Below are 17,184 nucleotides of genomic sequence, written 5' to 3'. Positions count from 1 at the left end.
GATAACGTGAGGAAGGACAGGATATCTACAGCGTCTTAAAGTGTCTCCCTACAAGATATGGGTTAATTAGAAAGGGGGAAACAGTAGTTTTGCAGGGGAAGGAAGCTGGCAGACACCCCCACCTTCACGGGGTGATCACAGTTACTATCAGTCAGGGGACAAAGAGACAATGTGTGCCTCCCGAGGAGAATGTAACATCACCTCTGTGAGATTTCTGCCCCACTGCAGAACCTAAATCTAACCTGAAGAAACACTGAAGCCAAACTGAAGGACGTCTGACAAAATCACTGAGATGTAAATGTCATGACAATATCATGCAAGACAAAGAGGGGCTGAGGACCATTCCAAATTGGAGACAAAAGGCAAATGACAATTAAGTGCAGTGTGTGATCCTAGGTGGAATCCAGGACTGGAAAAAAAAAAAAATGCAACAAACAACATGACCGGGACATTTGGCAAAATTGGAATATGAATGGTAGTTTTGATAACGATAGCGTACCAATGTTAAATTTCCTGCATCTTACACGTTTACTGGATTGTGGGAAGGAATGTTCTCGTTCTTAGGAAATTCACTGAAATAGTAAGGGGTGAAGGGGTGTGTTTATGCAACTACTTTCAAATGGCTCAGAAAAAGAGGGAGAGAGGAGAAGAACAGAAGGGAAGGGCGAGGAAGGAGGGAGGGAGGGAGAAAGAGCAAATGGGAAAAAATATTGACAAGGGGTGAATTTGGGAAAATGGTATACGGAACTGCTCCTAGGTCTATCTGTTCGTTTGCAGTTATTTCAAATAATAAAGGGGGGAAGAAAGGAAAAGAGAAAGCATTAAAGAGGAACTCATTCTTGCCACGTGGTCATGTGGATGACCACACACTCTGCCATCATAACCAGGGCCGAGAGTGGTCCCAGCCCCTGGGGTGTGGACACAGAGTTCCTCTGAGCCCAGGGCTGGGGAGCGCAGGAAGTGTGGGGCAGAGCATGGGCGGGCGAGTGAACATACTCATCTGCGTACCTGAATGTCTTCAGCTCGGAGAGGGCCTCCAGGAGACTTTGCAGAAGCAGGGAGCTAGTGTTGCAGAGGTTCACCTGGGACAAGCTGAAAAGGCCCGAGCATAGTCCAGAGGATTTCAGGTTGGATGCACCTCCAGGATCATCCAGCACACAGAGATGGGGAGCCCAAGAGAGGGGAAAGAACCACCCAAGAGCTCCCGGTGGGGGCATCTATGCCACCCTGGGGCTCTCCCCCCACTGGCCAAGTGGGATTCTCTCCTGCTTAGGGAAGCAAGAAGGCCAGAGGAAGTAATGCTGCCCCGGGCTCTGCTCATTCCCATCCCGGACTGGCCAGCCTCTTCCATGTGGTCTGGTGTGGGCACTGGGGGATGACCAGAGAACTCAGGGCCCTAGATGGTGTTTCGGGGTTCTTTTTTTTTTTTTTAAAGATTTTATTTATTCATTTGACAGAGAGAGACACAGCGAGAGCGGGAACACAAGCAGGCGGAGTGGGAGAGGGAGAAGCAGGCTTCCCGCGGAGCAGGGAGCCCGATGCGGGGCTCGATCCCAGGACCCTGGGATCATAACCTGAGCCGAAGGCAGACGCTTAACGACTGAGCCACCCAGGCGCCCCGTGTTTCGGGGTTCTGACCTGAGCTGCCGCAGCCTGGCACATGTCTCCATCAGCTGCCAGACAAGAAGGTTGTGGTGGGTCCCAAGGTCACAGTGAGCCAACCTGGAGGTAGACAGGGAGGCAGGAGTTTCTGAACACCTGGGTCACTATTGGGGACGCAGTCCTTGCCTACAAGGAGATTACCTTTTAGGAATAAATAAACACTAATGAAGTAAAGTCCCACAGTTTTCTATTCACCTATGGGAAGTGCTTTTAAGAAGTCCAGATGGGGCAGCTGGTATGGCTGTGCAGGTTGTTCACTGCACAAGGGGACTCAGCTAAAGAGGTGAGTTGGGGCTGAGAACCGGCTGTGGTCTGTTCCCCAGAATGTACACATGCAGGGCTGCATTCACTCAAAAGGGGTGACATTTTAATTTCCAAAATGTGCTGTATGGATCAGGGGTGCTGTGAATCCAGGCATCTATAAGGGTGGATCATGGGAGAACTTGACTACATCTGGGGGTTCAGAGGGGCTTTCCTGAGGTGGCGGCATTTAAGTTGAGACTTGAAGGATAAGGGGGGAGTTAGTCAGGAGGGTAGAGGAGAAAGGAGAAAAGGAGAAAGAGGGTAGGGGAGGAGAGAACATTCTGGTCCACAAACAGCCCGTGCAAAGGCCCTGAGGTCAAACGGAGCAAGGTGGTGTTGGGGGAACTAAAAGGTGGTGGGGATGACTGGAGCTGAGACTGAGGTTTGGGGTGGGGCTGGGCAGGTTGGGCCAGAACTCTTTGGCCAGGTAGACACTTTGGACATCAAAGGACACTGAGCAAGGCACGAGAACTATTGATCAGAAGCAGCAGTTACCCCCACCCCCAGCCCATCACCAGCTACGCATGCCCATGGGGGCCCAGGTACTAGGTCCCACCTGAGGGCCACGGCCTCTGGGTTCTCCTGACGGGGAAACTCCAACTGGAGACAGAGCTGCTGCTGGATCTCGGAAATGCTGAGGAGAGAAGGGGTAGCCAGCATGAGGTCCGAAGCAGCTCCGCCTTCGGCTGCCAGTCTACTGACTCTGAGCTCCCAGACCCAGCAGGGATCTGGACATAGGTCAGTGGGACTCCAAAGCCTTTGCTCTTAGCTACTCCACGTCATTCTGTCACCTCTAGTCCTAGAACCACAATGTGTGTTTACTGTAATCCAGGGGCCACTTCCAGACAATCAGTGTGGACTCCCACCTGTGTCTACCTGGGATCCACCAGCTCTTTGTCTTAATTCTGTGGCTGCCTTCCTCTCTCTGGCTCTGTAGCTTGATTACTGCACAGGTCCCAACAAATGTGTATCCCCTGCCATCTTGGGGATCTAGAGAATTTGCTAGTGACACAGCTATTACCCCACAGGGCAAGAGACTGATGTCTAGGTGAGGGATGGTCCCAATAGTCATGAAAAGATGAAGACTTCTGAGGGGCCTTCTCCCTCCACTCACCTTATTTCAGTGATGTTGCCTGAGGCCTGCGTGCAGACTTCTAGCAGGGTGAGCACCCCGGCTTTGCCTACCCACGGCTCCTCCACCCTGTTGCAGAAGCAGAAGGAGATGAAGGTCCCCCAGGGTGAGCCGGGGGTGGGGGGCAAGTGTGGGGCTCAGAGGCTTTTTGGTTTTGCTGGTTTAAAAACTATAAAATTACACAACTAAGCACAAGCGTAAAACGGGAAATTAACATCATCTTTGTTCTGACAGTTACTGCAACAATCCAAACAGAAAATAGTCCTTTTTTAAACAATAGTTTTAGACTTAAGGAAAGGGCCATATAGTGTTGCATGGCAAAGATAAGGAAATAAAACATATATAAAACATTCCCATTTTGTATTTAAAAAAGGAAAAATATGTATGGAGAGAGAAGAAAACATGGACAGAAACAGGGAGACGGAGATACGAGGAAAATATATTAAAAGCTAATGATGGTTGTTTAGATGGTAGAATTCTCACAAGTGGTTTTTTCCTTTCTTCCACAGTTTCCAATATTTTTCTGGACTTTCTACAATGTGCATGCATTAATTTAGAAGCAGGAAAAAAGAGAGCTGTTTAAAATATTTCTGCTTTTGAAGTTATGTTGAGGTTTTTTTTTTTTGAAGTACTATTTTCTTATGTTCATCTGGATTTTCCACAAATCTCTACAACGAGTACGGATTATTTTTAGAGTATGAAAAGTTTTATTTTAAAGTGTTATTTTGGGCGATCCAGCAATTCTGGGTATACACCCAAAAGAACTGACAGCAGAGACACAAAGAGGTATTTGCACACCCATGGTCGCAACAGCATTAAGCACCTCAGCCAAAAGGTGGAACCACCCAAGGGTCCACGGACGGATGAACGGATCAACAAAACGCGGTGGCTACCTACAATGCGACATCAGTCAGCCTTGAAAAGGAAGGAAACTCTGACACCTGCTGCAGTGTGGATGAACCCTGAGGCCGTGATGCTGAGGGACACAAGCCAGTCACAGAGAAGATAAATCCTGCGCAATCCCACTTACAGGAGGTCCCTAGAGCAGTCAGATCCGTGGATTGAGAAGGAGAGTGGTGGCTGCCAGGGGCTGGGGTAGGGGGAAACAGGGATGCATGTCATGGGGACAAAGTTTCAGTTTTCCAAGAAAAGAGTTGCGGCTGCAGAACAATAAGAATGTATTTAACACTCCTGAACTGTACCCTTAAGGATGGTTAAGATGGTAGATTTTATGTCTATTGTACCACAATTGAACAAGAATGGTATTTGGGGGGCGCCTGGGTGGCTCAGTCGTTAAGCGTCTGCCTTCGGCTCAGGTCATGATCCCGGGGTCCTGGGATCGAGCCCCGCATCGGGCTCCCTGCTCAGCGGGAAGCCTGCTTCTCCCTCTCCCACTCCCCCTGCTTGTGTTCCTGCTCTCGCTGTCTCTGTCTCTGTCAAATAAATAAATAAAATCTTTAAAAAAAAAAAAAAAGAATGGTATTTTGGAGAACAACCAGGCTTCATGTGCCTCGTCATTGGCTGTGCTGACACGTGCCCAGCACTGCCCACGGAGTCAGGGTTTTGGACAAATTTATGTAACTGAGTCTCCTGTAGCCTTCGGATCTAACTTCCATTCTGGGAATGTCAGGGGTTTAGAGGAACAAACGCAGTGACTTCAGGAGGAAGGCACCAGACAGAGCCAGCGAGTGTAGACACAGCCCAGCGGGCGGTTTTGTCCACAAGAAACCAGGGAGGGTGGGTGACACAGATTAAGAGTCCTAAGAGCCATCGCCACCCCATACCAGTGTGGGCCTTGACTGGATCCTGGGTCCGATGAGCCAGCTGCCCCATCTGGGGACAGTGGGAACTTTTAGATTGGACTGGGCCATCACAACACTCAGAATTGCCACCGATCCTCCTGGGTGTCCTCATTCAACCGCAATTGTGTAGGAAATGTCCTCATTTTTTTAAATTTATGGTGAAATGTCTAGGAGCCATGTTTTATGAGATCTATAGCTTGAGAACAATTTAGCCAAAAAAAATTAAAAGACGAAGCAAATATGGAGAACCGTGAAGAACTGTCAAGCCCAGGCGCTAAGGATATGAGTCTTCAACATCAGTCTCTCTACTTGTTGGTATCTTCTCTGCTTTTCTGAAAGTTTTTTTTTCTGTTTTATAATTTAAATTCAAGGTAGTTAACATATAGTGTATTATTAGTTTCAGAGATAGAGGTCAGTGATTCATCAGTTGCGTATAACACCCAGTGCTCATTCCATCACGTGCCCTCCTTCATGCTCATCACCCCGTTACCCCATCCCCCCCACCGCCCTCCCCTCCAGCAACCCTTTTCTGAAAGTTTCAAAATGATCATCGTGAGCATACACGCATGGTATCTGTTGTATGTTACTGTTGACCTCATCTGGGTGTCCTTTGGGGTTTCCTTTTTTTTCTTAAGTGCCCAAGCAGAGGCCCCACCTCAAGGACGGTGGCTTCTCCGTATGCCTGAGGGGGTTTCTGGGGCTAAAGGCAGGGTCCAAGTGGCAGGGTTTGGGTGCAGGACGTGGCTGGGGCCACGGTCCTGGGGGAGACCCATTCTCCAGGGCCCACCCTGGCCCCTCCCAGGGGCACCGAGCAAGACAGTACCTGAGACTGAACAGCCCCACCGGCCACCTCAGCAGACTCAGGAGAAGCGTCAGCTGTTCCAGGCCCAGGCAGCACTGGGTCAGCCTGGGGACAGAGGTCTGTTACAGGGGTGGCCCTCACCGGGAGCCCCCGCCCCTCCCCTGCCCCTGTGGGTGGGCCTGGTGACTCACGTGAGCGCGGTCAGGTGCAGGGCCTGGTTCAGGTTGGTGGCCAGTCTGGGCACATGCTCCGGCCCAAAGCTGCACTGGCTCAGCCTGAGGGCAGACGGGAAGGAGCAGAGCTGGAGTGAGGCCTGCTGGGGCTGCTGTCCTGCTTCCTCCCATCTCCCCCAGGGCCTGTGGGGTGCCCCACCCTGAGGGCAAAGGCCTGGATTCAGGGCCTGAGAACAGGCCAAAGATGCAGCTCCTGCTCTGGGAGCTTCCTATCTCTTGAGAGAGATCACCCCACCCCCTGCCAAGAAAGGGCCGGGAGTGTCCCTTATTGAGCCCTGACTCTATGCCAGGCCCTGGGCCAGCATCTGGGTGCTCCGGATGAGCCTACCTTATATGCAGCATCTCATGCAATTCCAACCACATCATTTACAGGCAGAGAAACTGACTAACCCAAGGACACACAGCTGGTGAGAAGTAAGTGCCGAATCGGGTTTCAGTCCAAGTCAGCCTGACTCCAGACCCCAAACCTACACCGTGGCTCTCCTCCCCAGTACCCCTTTACTCCAGGCTCCCTTGGAGGGAGGAGGCCTGGGATTCCTGTTAGGGCCCCATCCTCCTGGCTCTTGTGGCCCTGGGTGGCCAGCAGACGGGCCCCACAGGGCCGTTCACGGTCACGGGACAGGGACCCCTGGAGGATTCCACGAGAGGCCGACATTTCAGCTGGGTATGAAAGGACTGGGAGAATTTTATCTTGGAAACTACAGGGAAGAGACTGTTGGGTTGAGTGCCTGGCGGGAAGGAAGCTTCATCGGGCAGTGTGTGTTTAGTAAGGAGTGAAGGGCCCTTGGGCTGAGTGTGTGTGTGCATGTATGTTGTGGGTGTGTTGTATGTGTGGGGGCTAGGTATGGATGCACGTGTGTGTGTTGTGTGGATGTGTATGGGTGGCGTGTGCTTGTATGATGTGTGTGCATATGTGTGTGTTGTATGTGTATGTATGTGGAGTGTGTGCGTGGTGTGGGTGTGGTTTATCTGTGTACGGCTTTGGGGAGGTGAGGAGGAACACGATGGGAAGTGGCAGCCAGATCAGACTGAGGGAGAAGACCAAACTAAGGAATTTGAACCTGATCCTGGGGGCAATGGGGAGCCACGGAAGGGCTTAGCACAGTGGAGTGCCACAGTCCAATGTGTTCTGGGAAGATCCCTCTGGGGGCTGTGAAGTGAATGGATTGGGGGAGGCCTGGCCAGAGGCAGTGGCCCAGTTCAGAGGCCATGATCACAGCTGAAGAAAGACATACAGAGGAAGTGACCCGAGGCAGTGGTGGTGAAGCTCAAGTGAGCCAGGCCCTTGCCAGGCACTTTATACATATCAACTCCTTTAAGCCTCATAAGAACCCTAAGGGGTAGGTCTTACTATTATTCCCATTTTACAGATGAGGAACTGAAACACAGAGAGGTTAAGTCACTTGTTCGAGGTCACACAGCTGGCAAATGGTAGGGCTGGGATTTACCCCCAGGTGGCTCCAGAGTCTGAGCTCTTAACCATGATACTCAGAAGCCTCCAGGCTTATAGTTAAGGCATGGCTAAGAGGCACCCATCAATGCAAAGGCCTGGCCTCAGGACTGGAGGTGCGGGGGTGTTGGGGGCAGATCTGGGGGCGGCAAACCCAGGCAGTGAGCGTGAAGCAGGGTGTCTGAAGGAGGAAAGGGCCGAGAGAAGGAGGAGGCATGGAAGCTGCCCCAGGGTCAGCTTCCTCTTCCCCATTCCCTCCCCTTGAACCCTCTCCCCCAGACCAGGCCTTACCTCAGTGTCTTCCCGGCCTCCTGTCTGGAGAAGTGGATCCAGAAGCTCTGCTCAGAGCCCAGGCTGAGGAGAGAAGGGTGTGGGGAAGCCGGAGGCCCAGCATCCTGAGCCCCAGACACCAGGGGCTGCAGGAGGGAAGGGGGCTAGGCCCGCAGGGACAAGGGAGGGTGAAAGCCACAGAAGGAGAGACCACAGGGGACCCCCAGCACATTCTGTGAGGACACTGAATCCTCGCCTTCCCCACCCTGTGACCTCCCTGGTCCCCACGTCATGCAGGCCTTGGAGGATGGAAACCATGATCCCCCGTTCAGGGAACCCTGAGACTGAGAAAGGGGGGCAAGTTGCCCCAAGTCACACAGAGGGGGTTGCTAAGCGTGGGAATCTTGCTTCTCCCCACCGTCAGCAAGTGGCACCAACGTCTTACTTCATGGAGGCCTCCCGGATGCGTGGGCAGGAGGGGAGTGTCTTCACTAGGCCCAGGGCACTTTCTAGGGAGATGTTGTTGTGACTCAGGCTGGAAGAGAAATGAGGTTCAGGATGGGGGGAGGGACAGCACCTTAGGGCAGCCCTGCCCAGCCCCCCCTTGTCTCCTCTCCTCCAGCTGTCTGTCCCCTCTGGGAGGACTGTCCTCAATGTCCAAGTGTCCACTCTCCAGGTGCAGACACCGAGGTCCAGAGAGAGGCCAGAGGGGCACTCTCCCCACACAGGCAGGACAGGCACCCAGTCCTGCGTCCTCAGGAGTTGCACCCACTGGGGCTGAGACAGGGTCGATGGGGCCAGGCTGACAGTTCCAGCCCCAGGGGCTCAGGGACACCCAGAGCCCAAAGCTCAGTTGCCTAGCAACCCGCTGTATCCGGGCTCAGGTCGCTAGTCTCCCAGATCACTGGGGAGACTGGCTGAGAGTGTGGGTGACTTCCTAGGGACCCTCCCTGCTGTGGGAACATCTCCAAATCTGTGTCCCATAGATTTAGTCTTTAGAGGGGCTTCAGGGACAGGATGGACTAGGAGTCAGGACAGCTGAGGTCCTGCGTCAGCTGGTTAGAGAGAAACTGTCACTTTCCTGTCCCAAAGTCAGCTTGGGTCACCACGCTTTAGTCACAGCCTCTCCTGGATGTCTGGTGGGGGCTCTGCCTAGCGCAGGGGCGGGGGATCCTCCTCCTGGCTGTCCCCTGGGCTCCTCATCACTTACTCAAGCGAACCGGAGATGGGCAACTGAGGCAGACATTCCAGGAGGCACCTGAGCCCGTCATCACCCAGCATGTTTGCGGAGAGGCTACGAGAGGCAAGAAGGGGTTGGCAGTCCGACATGCCACTCAGCCGGAGCCCGCTCTCCACAGGTACCATCACTGCCTCTCGACCCACACAGGACTAGTCACTGTCGCCGTGCCACTGTCGCCGTGACCGGACCGCACCATGCTCACTCCCACTTCACCGGCATCTCCGGCACCCCCAGAATGATCGCCTGGCACACAACAGCTCCTGTGCTGCCCCCGCCCAGCACCACAGGTGAGCGGTCCCCCCCTTTCCCTGCAGTGCCTGCTGCCCATGCCCAGGGCCCCCATGCCTCCCGCAGGCTTCCGGCCTCAGAGAAAAACCCATCTGCCTTTACCACGCCCTTGGCTCACAACAGGTGAGAACGGCAACTTTGAACAAGAATAAATCCCCGAAAAAAGAAAGAGGTTTGGAGGCTGGGTTTCCCCAGGAGATTTCCTTCTTTTAATTCAGGAATGCAATATTGGACGGAAATTGTACTTGAATGCTTTCTTTCCCTTCCTTGTGGCTTTCTACGGTTGTGCCACGCTTTCAGAATAATATAATCAGCGTGCCCTGGAATGTCTGATTTTTGTCCTGCATCTCTGACCTCATTTTGTCCCCGATGATGACACTTTTGAGGCTTTGTTTGCGTTTTTGGGAGAGGCTTTAAAAATTAAAAATTGGTTTGTCTCATAAAGCCTTTTGATAAAGTAATGTTTACAATCAGAAAAACTTCCCTTTACACGAACCATGAGAGACGATGGACTCTGAAAAACAAACAGGGTTCTAGAGGGGAGGGGGGAGGGGGGATTAGTTAGCCCGGTGATGGGTATTGAGGAGGGCACGTTCTGCATGGAGCACTGGGTGTTATGCACAAACAATGAATCATGGAACACTTCAGCTAAAACTAATGAGGTAATGTATGGGGATTAACATAAGAGTAAAAAAAAAAAATCTAAAAAAAAAAAAAAAAAGAGAAAAGCTTCCCTTTACAATTGAAAGCAGAAAAACCCAAAGACATACTGCTTATTTATCTTTCTAATGTGTGATTTCCATCGGCCCCATTGCTCTTTTTGGCCACATCACAACGGGAATTTAGTGTGTGTGTGTGTGTGTGTGTGTTTTGTACACAGCTCTCTTAATGTCCCACTGGTCCTACGCTGGACGCCTAGTGGTTGTGGGCACAGACTGCATCATCATCCTAGCTGTGTGACCTTGGGCAAGTTTTTTTTTTTTTTTTAAGATTTTATTTATTTATTTGACAGAGAGAGACACAGCGACAGAGGGAACACAAGCAGAGGGAGTGGGGGAGGGAGAAGCAGGCTTCCCGCGGAGCAGGGAGCCCGATGCGGGGCTCGATCCCAGGACCCCGGGATCATGACCTGAGCCGAAGGCAGACGCTTAACGACTGAGCCACCCAGGCGCCCCCCTTGGGCAAGTTTTTAAATCCTCTCTGTCCCTCAGCACTCTCATCTATAAAATGGGGACAACAGTACCTAGAGTTTTGGAAGAATAAAAAGACTACATAAAGCACTTAGCACAGTGGAGAAGGTGCTCAGGAAGTGTTGCCTGTTTTTATTTTTCTACCCATGAGGGGGTTGTGCTATTTGGGCACCCAAGACAGGTCACACAGATACCACCTCTCAACAACCCGAGAGCCCACGAGGCCCCACCCCAGCTGGCTCCGAGACCCTCCTCAGGCTGAGCCACTGGGTACTTTTAACCCCCTGCCGGGCAGACCATGGGATTCTCCATTTTGGTTCCCATCTGCCAGCAGAGCTCCAACGTCTTGATCATCATGAGGCCCAGGGGCTCCCATAGCCCTTTTGTGAGCTCCCCAAAGTAGATCAAGGGACACACCCTGAACTGGCCCCATCATGGCAAGAGTCGGGAGTGGAAGGGATGAAATGGGTACAGGGAAATTTTATGGATGTGACCCAGGACGTGTCCCAGGCATCCCTGTTAGCTGGCCCTGACAGGTGCTGAGGGCATGCACACACGCGCACATGCACACGCACACACATCCACCCTTCCAGTGCCACCCAGGCACGTGCTCCCGTGCTCCTCTCCCTCCTCCCCCGCCAACTTACTCCAGCTGGTTGAGGTCTTCACATTTGCTCAGCAACCAGCACAGCGGCTCCACGTGCTCCTGACTGAGGCCACAGCCCGTGAACCTGCTGGAGGAGGGGCACCACGCCCAAGGAGGGGGCACTGAGCCACTCAGACCTGCTCTGCCCTGGCTTGTCCTGGGTGTGGCCTCCAGCTCCCAGGGGGCCTCACCCAAGGTTGGATTCTCTGGAACCATCCGTCATCCACCAGTCATCCACCACTTACAACCTCCCGCACAGATCCCACCCGCCACCCCCAGGCTCCATCAGCCGGTGATCCCCGACCAGCCACACCTGCATCACTTGGGAACTCATTCAGATGCAAACTCTAGGAACCCTGCCCAGACCCACTGAATCAGAAACCACAGGATCTCTAGGTGGTTGATTCAAGCTCAAGTTGGACAAGCAGGGTGGGAGGGAGAGAAGAAGGGTGACGCCTGCTCTTGCCTTTGATACTGGAATTGAGATGAAGGAGATTCAGAGGCACAGACTTCCAGTTATAAAAGAAGTCAAGGAGATGGAAAGTACAGCATAGGGAATATAGTCAATAATACTGTAACACTATTGTATGGTGACAGATGGTGACGGTCCCCACTGCGGGGAGCACTGCCCAGTGCACAGAGCTGCCCAATCACTAGCTTGTACACCTGCAACTAGTACTCTGTTGTAGGTCAGCTCTATTCTAACAAAAATGAATCAATAAATACATAGCCACCCACAGTCTGTCTGCCCTGGGGCGAGGAGCACTGCAGAACGGCCTGGGTTCAAGTTCCAGCTGCCCCCTTCCTGCCATGTGATCGCAGCTGTGAAGCTTACAGGACGTAATGTGCAGAAGGCTCTAGAATGGCGCCCTGCAGATATTCAACATATCTTGATTCTATTTATGGTTACTTCACAGCTGAGGAGGCTGAGGCCGACAGGAGAAGGGTCCGGCGCAAGCCAGCGGCATCAGTTATTAGAAACATCATCTCTGTGTGCAAAGGTTGCCCTCTGCCCTGTCATCCTGCCTCTGGGGATAACCGCGGAGCACGGGTCCAGGAGCCAGCAGGGCAAGGACACCTGTATCTGGGAGTGCTTCATGCTTTACACATCGTCTCAGTTAATCCTTGCAAACATCCTGCAATATGATGGCTCCCCCTTCACCTGTGGAAGCTGAGGATCACAGAACGTTAAGGAGCTCGTCCAAGGCGTCAGGCCCCGTGGAGCTGGGATTTAAGGCCTGGTGGGCCACTTATGAAGTCCTTTTCCTTGAACCAGGCCCCTGAACTCTGGTCAAGCCTGACAGGAACTCCTTATTTGCCTTTGCCAAAGCCCGGCCCCCTCTGGACCTCTGCTTCTTTATGTTAGAGGAAACAAGTCTGCTTGCTGGGTCCTTTCAAGGAAATGCCCCACGGCAGGCAATCTGTACTCTGTTCTAGGCATCCAGGAGGTGGGTCTACTTGTCCCCAATATCGACCAGGTGCCAGGGCATAGTTTTGGGGACTTACCCACAGCATTCGCCTTCCCGCTCCTTGCTAGACCTGAAGTGCAGGGTCATGTGATACAGGGACCTGGAACAGACAGCACCTGAGTCAGCCACCCTTGGCCACAGTCTCAGGATGCCCCTGACTCGGGTCCTACTGCCTCCATCCTATCCTTTTACACCTGCCAGACAGGGCAAAACCCTCCAAGACTAGACCCGGTTGTCCTAGGGCAATGCCCACCTGAGATCCACCTTCTGAATCCGTGGGCACAGGCTGAAGAGATCGGCCAGCAGGAGGGGGCTCTTCGGGGACAGCCTCGTCTCGCTTAGCCTGAGAAGGAAAGGAGCGGGGCCTTATGTAGGCAAGTTGGAGCCAGGCTAGAGTGGACAGGCAGCCTGGATGGGCTGGAAGGGAAGGCAAGAGAGGAGAGGGAAGGCAGGCGGGTCAGCAAAGCAATAGGAGGAAGGCAGGGACTCAAGAGGGACAAATAGGGACTTGGGTTTGAGCTCCAGTTCTGCTTATCGACTGTGTGTCCTTGGCAGTCACTTAACTTCTCTGAGCCTCAGCCTCCTTACTGGGAAAACAGGATTACTCATGGTATACCTTCCGCTGGGGTGTCTCGAGGACTTAAATTACATCAAGCTGGTGCACTGCCTGGCGCCATACCCATGCTAGTTTTATTATTATATTGTTTCTGCCCTCAAGCACAGACTTAACAGGTGAGTCCTGCTGAAAGGAAGTGGGAAACTTTAGGTCCTTGGAGTAGTTTCTGTGATTTGGGGCTAAATAACTCGTTGCTGTTGGGGCTGTCCTGTAGGGTGTTCCGCGGCATCGTAGACCTCTACTCACTAAATCCCATTCATCGCCCTCCCTCTCCCCATCCTCCTCCCCCTGCCATGACAACTAAAAATGTCTCCACGGCCACGTATCACTGGGGAGCAAAATCCCCGCCTTGGCTGGGAACCGCTGTCTTCGAGAAGGTGAGGCGGCCGCATCTTGCCCTCGGAGGCGACCTGGGCACCCCCACTTCCCTCGCCCCCTAAACCCTCCCTCAGCTTGTCTCGTCCGTTCCACTCTCAAGATGAACCCTGAATCGACCTGCTTCCGCCCCAGCCCCACCAAGCCCCGGCCCCACCATCTTCGACCCTACACAGCCTCTTCCCTACTCTCATTTCCACTCTTGTCCCCCAACCCCTTCTCTACCCAGCAGCCAGGCTGAGCTTTTGAAAACATACATCACAGGGGCGCCTGGGGGGCTCAGTCGGTTAAGCGTCTGCCTTCGGCTCAGGTCATGATCCCAGGGTTCTGGGATCGAGCCCGCTTCTCCCTCTCCCTCTGCCTGCTGCTCACCCTGCTCGTGCTCTCTGTCAAATAAATAAATGAAATCTTAAAAAAAAAAAAAAACCACACACACACACACACATCACACCTCTGTCTTTCAAGTCCCCTTGGACAAAAACCCCAAACTCCTCCTCATGGCTCTCTTCACCTCTCTCCTCTCTCCACCTACCCTCCTGCCACAGTGCCCTTCTGGCTGTTCCTTGAGCCCACCAAGTTCAATCTTGCCTCAGGGCCTCCTACATGCTCTTCCCTCTGTTTGGAATGCTGTTCCCTGCTCTTCACAAGGCTGGGTCCCTTTCGTCCTTTGGGTCGAACCTTAGTATCCCTCCTCAGAGGCATCCCCTGACCGCCCTCACCTTTGTGGCACTCTTGATTACATTACCTAGAAAAATACCTCATCACTGTCTGAATTCGTCTTGCTTATTGTCCAACTGCCTACTACTACAAGGTAAGCTCCAAGAAGACAAGGACCCGGTCTTTTCTCCCCGCTCTCTGCTGTGTCTCCAGCCCTCCAGCGTATGGACTAAGTAGTACAAAGCGTTAGCCCTGGTGTGGGGCAGGCTGGACACCTCATTCCAAAGACCGAGGAGATTTAGGGGTTCGTGCTGTGTGACGTGGGCACGGAGAAGTCTCTCCCTGGTCTGGGGTTTCCCACCTGCTCATTTTAGCCTGCCACTTTGTGCGTCCAAAGATGCCCTTCCCGTCGTGGGGGCCGTGCGTGGACGCGAGGTCTGTTGCATCTGCCCACCTCTGGAACGTCACCCTGCTGTTCCTTCCCTTCCCAGTAGGACGCGGGGATAAGCAAGATCCTGGCTGTGGAGTGAGCTGCCTCGGGCGTCCCAGAGAGCCTCAGCATTAGTACTTATGTTGCTGTTATTAACGGTATGATTTAATTTCCCGTTGTATTTTTCCATCCCAGCTGCAGCTGCTTTCCCCCTGCTGGAAGAGTATTTAAAGTAAATCCTTTTTAAATTCTAACCAGTCTGCGCTGAAATTAGAAAGCGGAGTTTTAAATACTTCGGAGGATGCTGCTTCAGTTCCCCTTTGGCGGAGTTAGATGGTGACCTTTCCGTGGGCGAGGAGAAGTACCACAGCCCATTTGCCAGAGACCCTCCATTCTTCAAGGTGCCTGGACAACACCTGTCTTTGGAGCCCCAACCCTGGCGGAGGGGTTGGGGAATAGGAGTCCCATTTGTCAGATGAGGAAACTGATCCCATAGCACCCCACCCCCCTTCAAGGTTAGTAAGGTATTAGGGAAGAGCTCCCAGCTGTGCCAGATAAAAGAGCCCAAGAGAGAGGAGTAACTGGGAAGGAAGGGATGGGTTTGCAAGCCAAGAGCCTCAGCCCAGCACAGGGAGATGGCGAAACCGGTCTTACTGCAGCAGGCTTAGCTGGGGGAGCTGGGGTAAGTGGTGCAGCAGGGTCTCCAGGCTCTGGTCACTCAGGACCTCACAGGACAATCTGTGAAACAAAGCATCCGAATGAGGCAGGGCAGCCTTGAGGAAAGCTAGGACTGCACCCTCACAGCCAGAGCCCTCTGGACACGGGTGGCCCAACACATTCCCTCCAAATGCCGGGCCCTTGAGTTATCATTGAGGCTGAAGGGAAAGGAAGGGCATACAAGTTTGGAAAGTGCTGCTTAAACCAAATGAAATATAGTTTCCTTTGCAGCAGGACTTCTCAGAGTTTGAGCACGCTGCTGGGCATTGTGACTTCCCCCGGAGCTCTAACACTTTTCCCCAAATGTCACAGACTCGCAGGAGTATTATTTCGAGGGCCCTGGAGATGGATGCTCTGCAGAAGACACTTGTTAGGAAGAGCAGGCCACCTTGACCCACGGTGAGATAAACAGTGGCCGTTCAGGGCCACAGCCCGTCAGCAAAGGATCCGAGGTGCGAGTTAGCTTGGGTCTCTGGTTGTCCGTCAAAGCCAGACCTACCAGCTGATCACTTGTCTGGATAATCCGTCAGAACCCAGTCCACTTGGGAGAAACTCCAGATACTGGCCCTTTGGGGCCCGCCTGGGCTGCAGGCCTGGGACAAGCAGAGTGCCTAACCGCCCTGGGATTTACAGAGCATTTGCAGGTGTCTGGAGCAACTTCCCCACTCCCAGAGGCCTTTGGGCTGTGTTTTCCTTATGCCTTCTCCCCCTTTGCCCTTTGCTGTCCCTGTTCCTGTCCCCTGCAGGCTGTCTTTCCCCCTCACTGGGCCCTCCAGGGGCCTGGCCCACCTCTACCGTGTTGTCTGCTGGTTGGGAGCGACTGTGGGAAGGTCAGCCTAGGATTCCGGAGCTGCGAGCCTCACGGCGGAACCTCTATGCCCAGGAACCTCTATACCCTCTGTCCCAGGACTGGGCCCCGGGCTCCAAGCGCTGGCAGAACAGGGGGCCTTCGCTGAGGGGTGGTCCGTCCGCAACACCTTCCACATGGTTTCCCTCTGGGCCCCCAGTACACGGTGCTCTGGTTGGGTCAGTGTGGGCTTTACACACTTGCTGTTTTTTTTTTAAGACAATAGCAACTTTACCCATCACATCTCACATGGAACTCCAGGATGTGCCCAGGCAAAGCAGACCTGCAGTGGTAGAATTTGGGGAGGGGGCCGGAGCTCCATCACCCTCCTTAGCATCTAATTATTGGAGTTCGGCATGAAGTACGTTGATTACGATATTTGGATACACAATCCTAGCACTCTACAGTTGGCAAAGTACTTTCATGCTATTATCCCACTTTTTCTAGCCACAGCTGAGGGAGGGGGGCCCTCAGACCCCCCATCTGTGCTCAGAGCACCCAGCACCGCCTGGGGCAGCTTGCACAAAGCCTCCCGCTTCGGTAGCTGAATGAAAGCAGGCGGTGATGTCCAGCTACACCCTTGTGCCCCCCCCCAGGGCCTGGCCCAGTGCCTGGTATACAGGTGGTGCTTAGCAGTTACACGATAGAAGAGTGCTTTCTGCAGCACTGGCTCCCGCATTACTGGAAGCAGCCTGGGCATCCATCTAGACTCTACAGAGGGGTGGCTGAAGGGCCCGTGGCACATCTAAACTGTGGAGGGTTACTATTAAAAGGCACAAATATAAAAAAATACAAGGCACAAACATTCAAATGTTGTGTAAAAATACATCAGAGGCAATCAAGGACAATTAAAAATCCACAGGCTACTTGATGATTCTAGTATGTCATATAATCATGCTAATATTTTAGGTCTGATCAGAGGGGAGAGGGGATGGGGTCACTGGGTGACGGCCATGAAGGAAGGCGCATGATGTAATGAGCACTCGGTGTTATATGCAACTGATGAATCACTGACCTCTGCCGCTGAAACCAATAATACATTATATGTTAATTAA

General features: G+C 52.9%; 1 protein-coding gene across 10 annotated transcripts in view; it reads right to left on the bottom strand.

Moving 5' to 3' along the window:
- NLRC5 (NLR family CARD domain containing 5) overlaps positions 1-17,184 on the bottom strand; it is a 55,921-nt gene that overhangs the window by 10,728 nt on the left and 28,009 nt on the right. For 2 of the 10 annotated variants that reach the window (XM_044911425.1, XM_044911432.1), the window contains 13 exons: positions 15,220-15,303; positions 12,741-12,830; positions 12,525-12,587; positions 11,020-11,103; positions 8,865-8,948; positions 8,100-8,189; positions 7,676-7,738; positions 5,893-5,976; positions 5,723-5,806; positions 3,080-3,166; positions 2,522-2,599; positions 1,639-1,722; positions 1,009-1,092 (listed from right to left, as the gene is read on the bottom strand). In XM_044911425.1, coding sequence (XP_044767360.1) covers positions 1,009-1,092; positions 1,639-1,722; positions 2,522-2,599; positions 3,080-3,166; positions 5,723-5,806; positions 5,893-5,976; positions 7,676-7,738; positions 8,100-8,189; positions 8,865-8,948; positions 11,020-11,103; positions 12,525-12,587; positions 12,741-12,830; positions 15,220-15,303 — 1,059 coding nt within the window. Of the gene's footprint in view, positions 1-1,008; positions 1,093-1,638; positions 1,723-2,521; positions 2,600-3,079; positions 3,167-5,722; positions 5,807-5,892; positions 5,977-7,675; positions 7,739-8,099; positions 8,190-8,864; positions 8,949-11,019; positions 11,107-12,524; positions 12,588-12,740; positions 12,831-15,219; positions 15,304-17,184 lie in introns of all 10 variants that reach the window. The other 8 variants (XM_021704485.2, XM_044911426.1, XM_044911427.1 and 5 more) reach the window with 8 other exon arrangements.

Source organism: Neomonachus schauinslandi, chromosome 16, assembly GCF_002201575.2.
Source record: "Neomonachus schauinslandi chromosome 16, ASM220157v2, whole genome shotgun sequence".
Taxonomy (NCBI): domain Eukaryota; kingdom Metazoa; phylum Chordata; class Mammalia; order Carnivora; family Phocidae; genus Neomonachus; species Neomonachus schauinslandi.
Note: the sequence above shows the minus strand (reverse complement) of the source record. Positions and strands in the feature narration are given on the sequence as shown.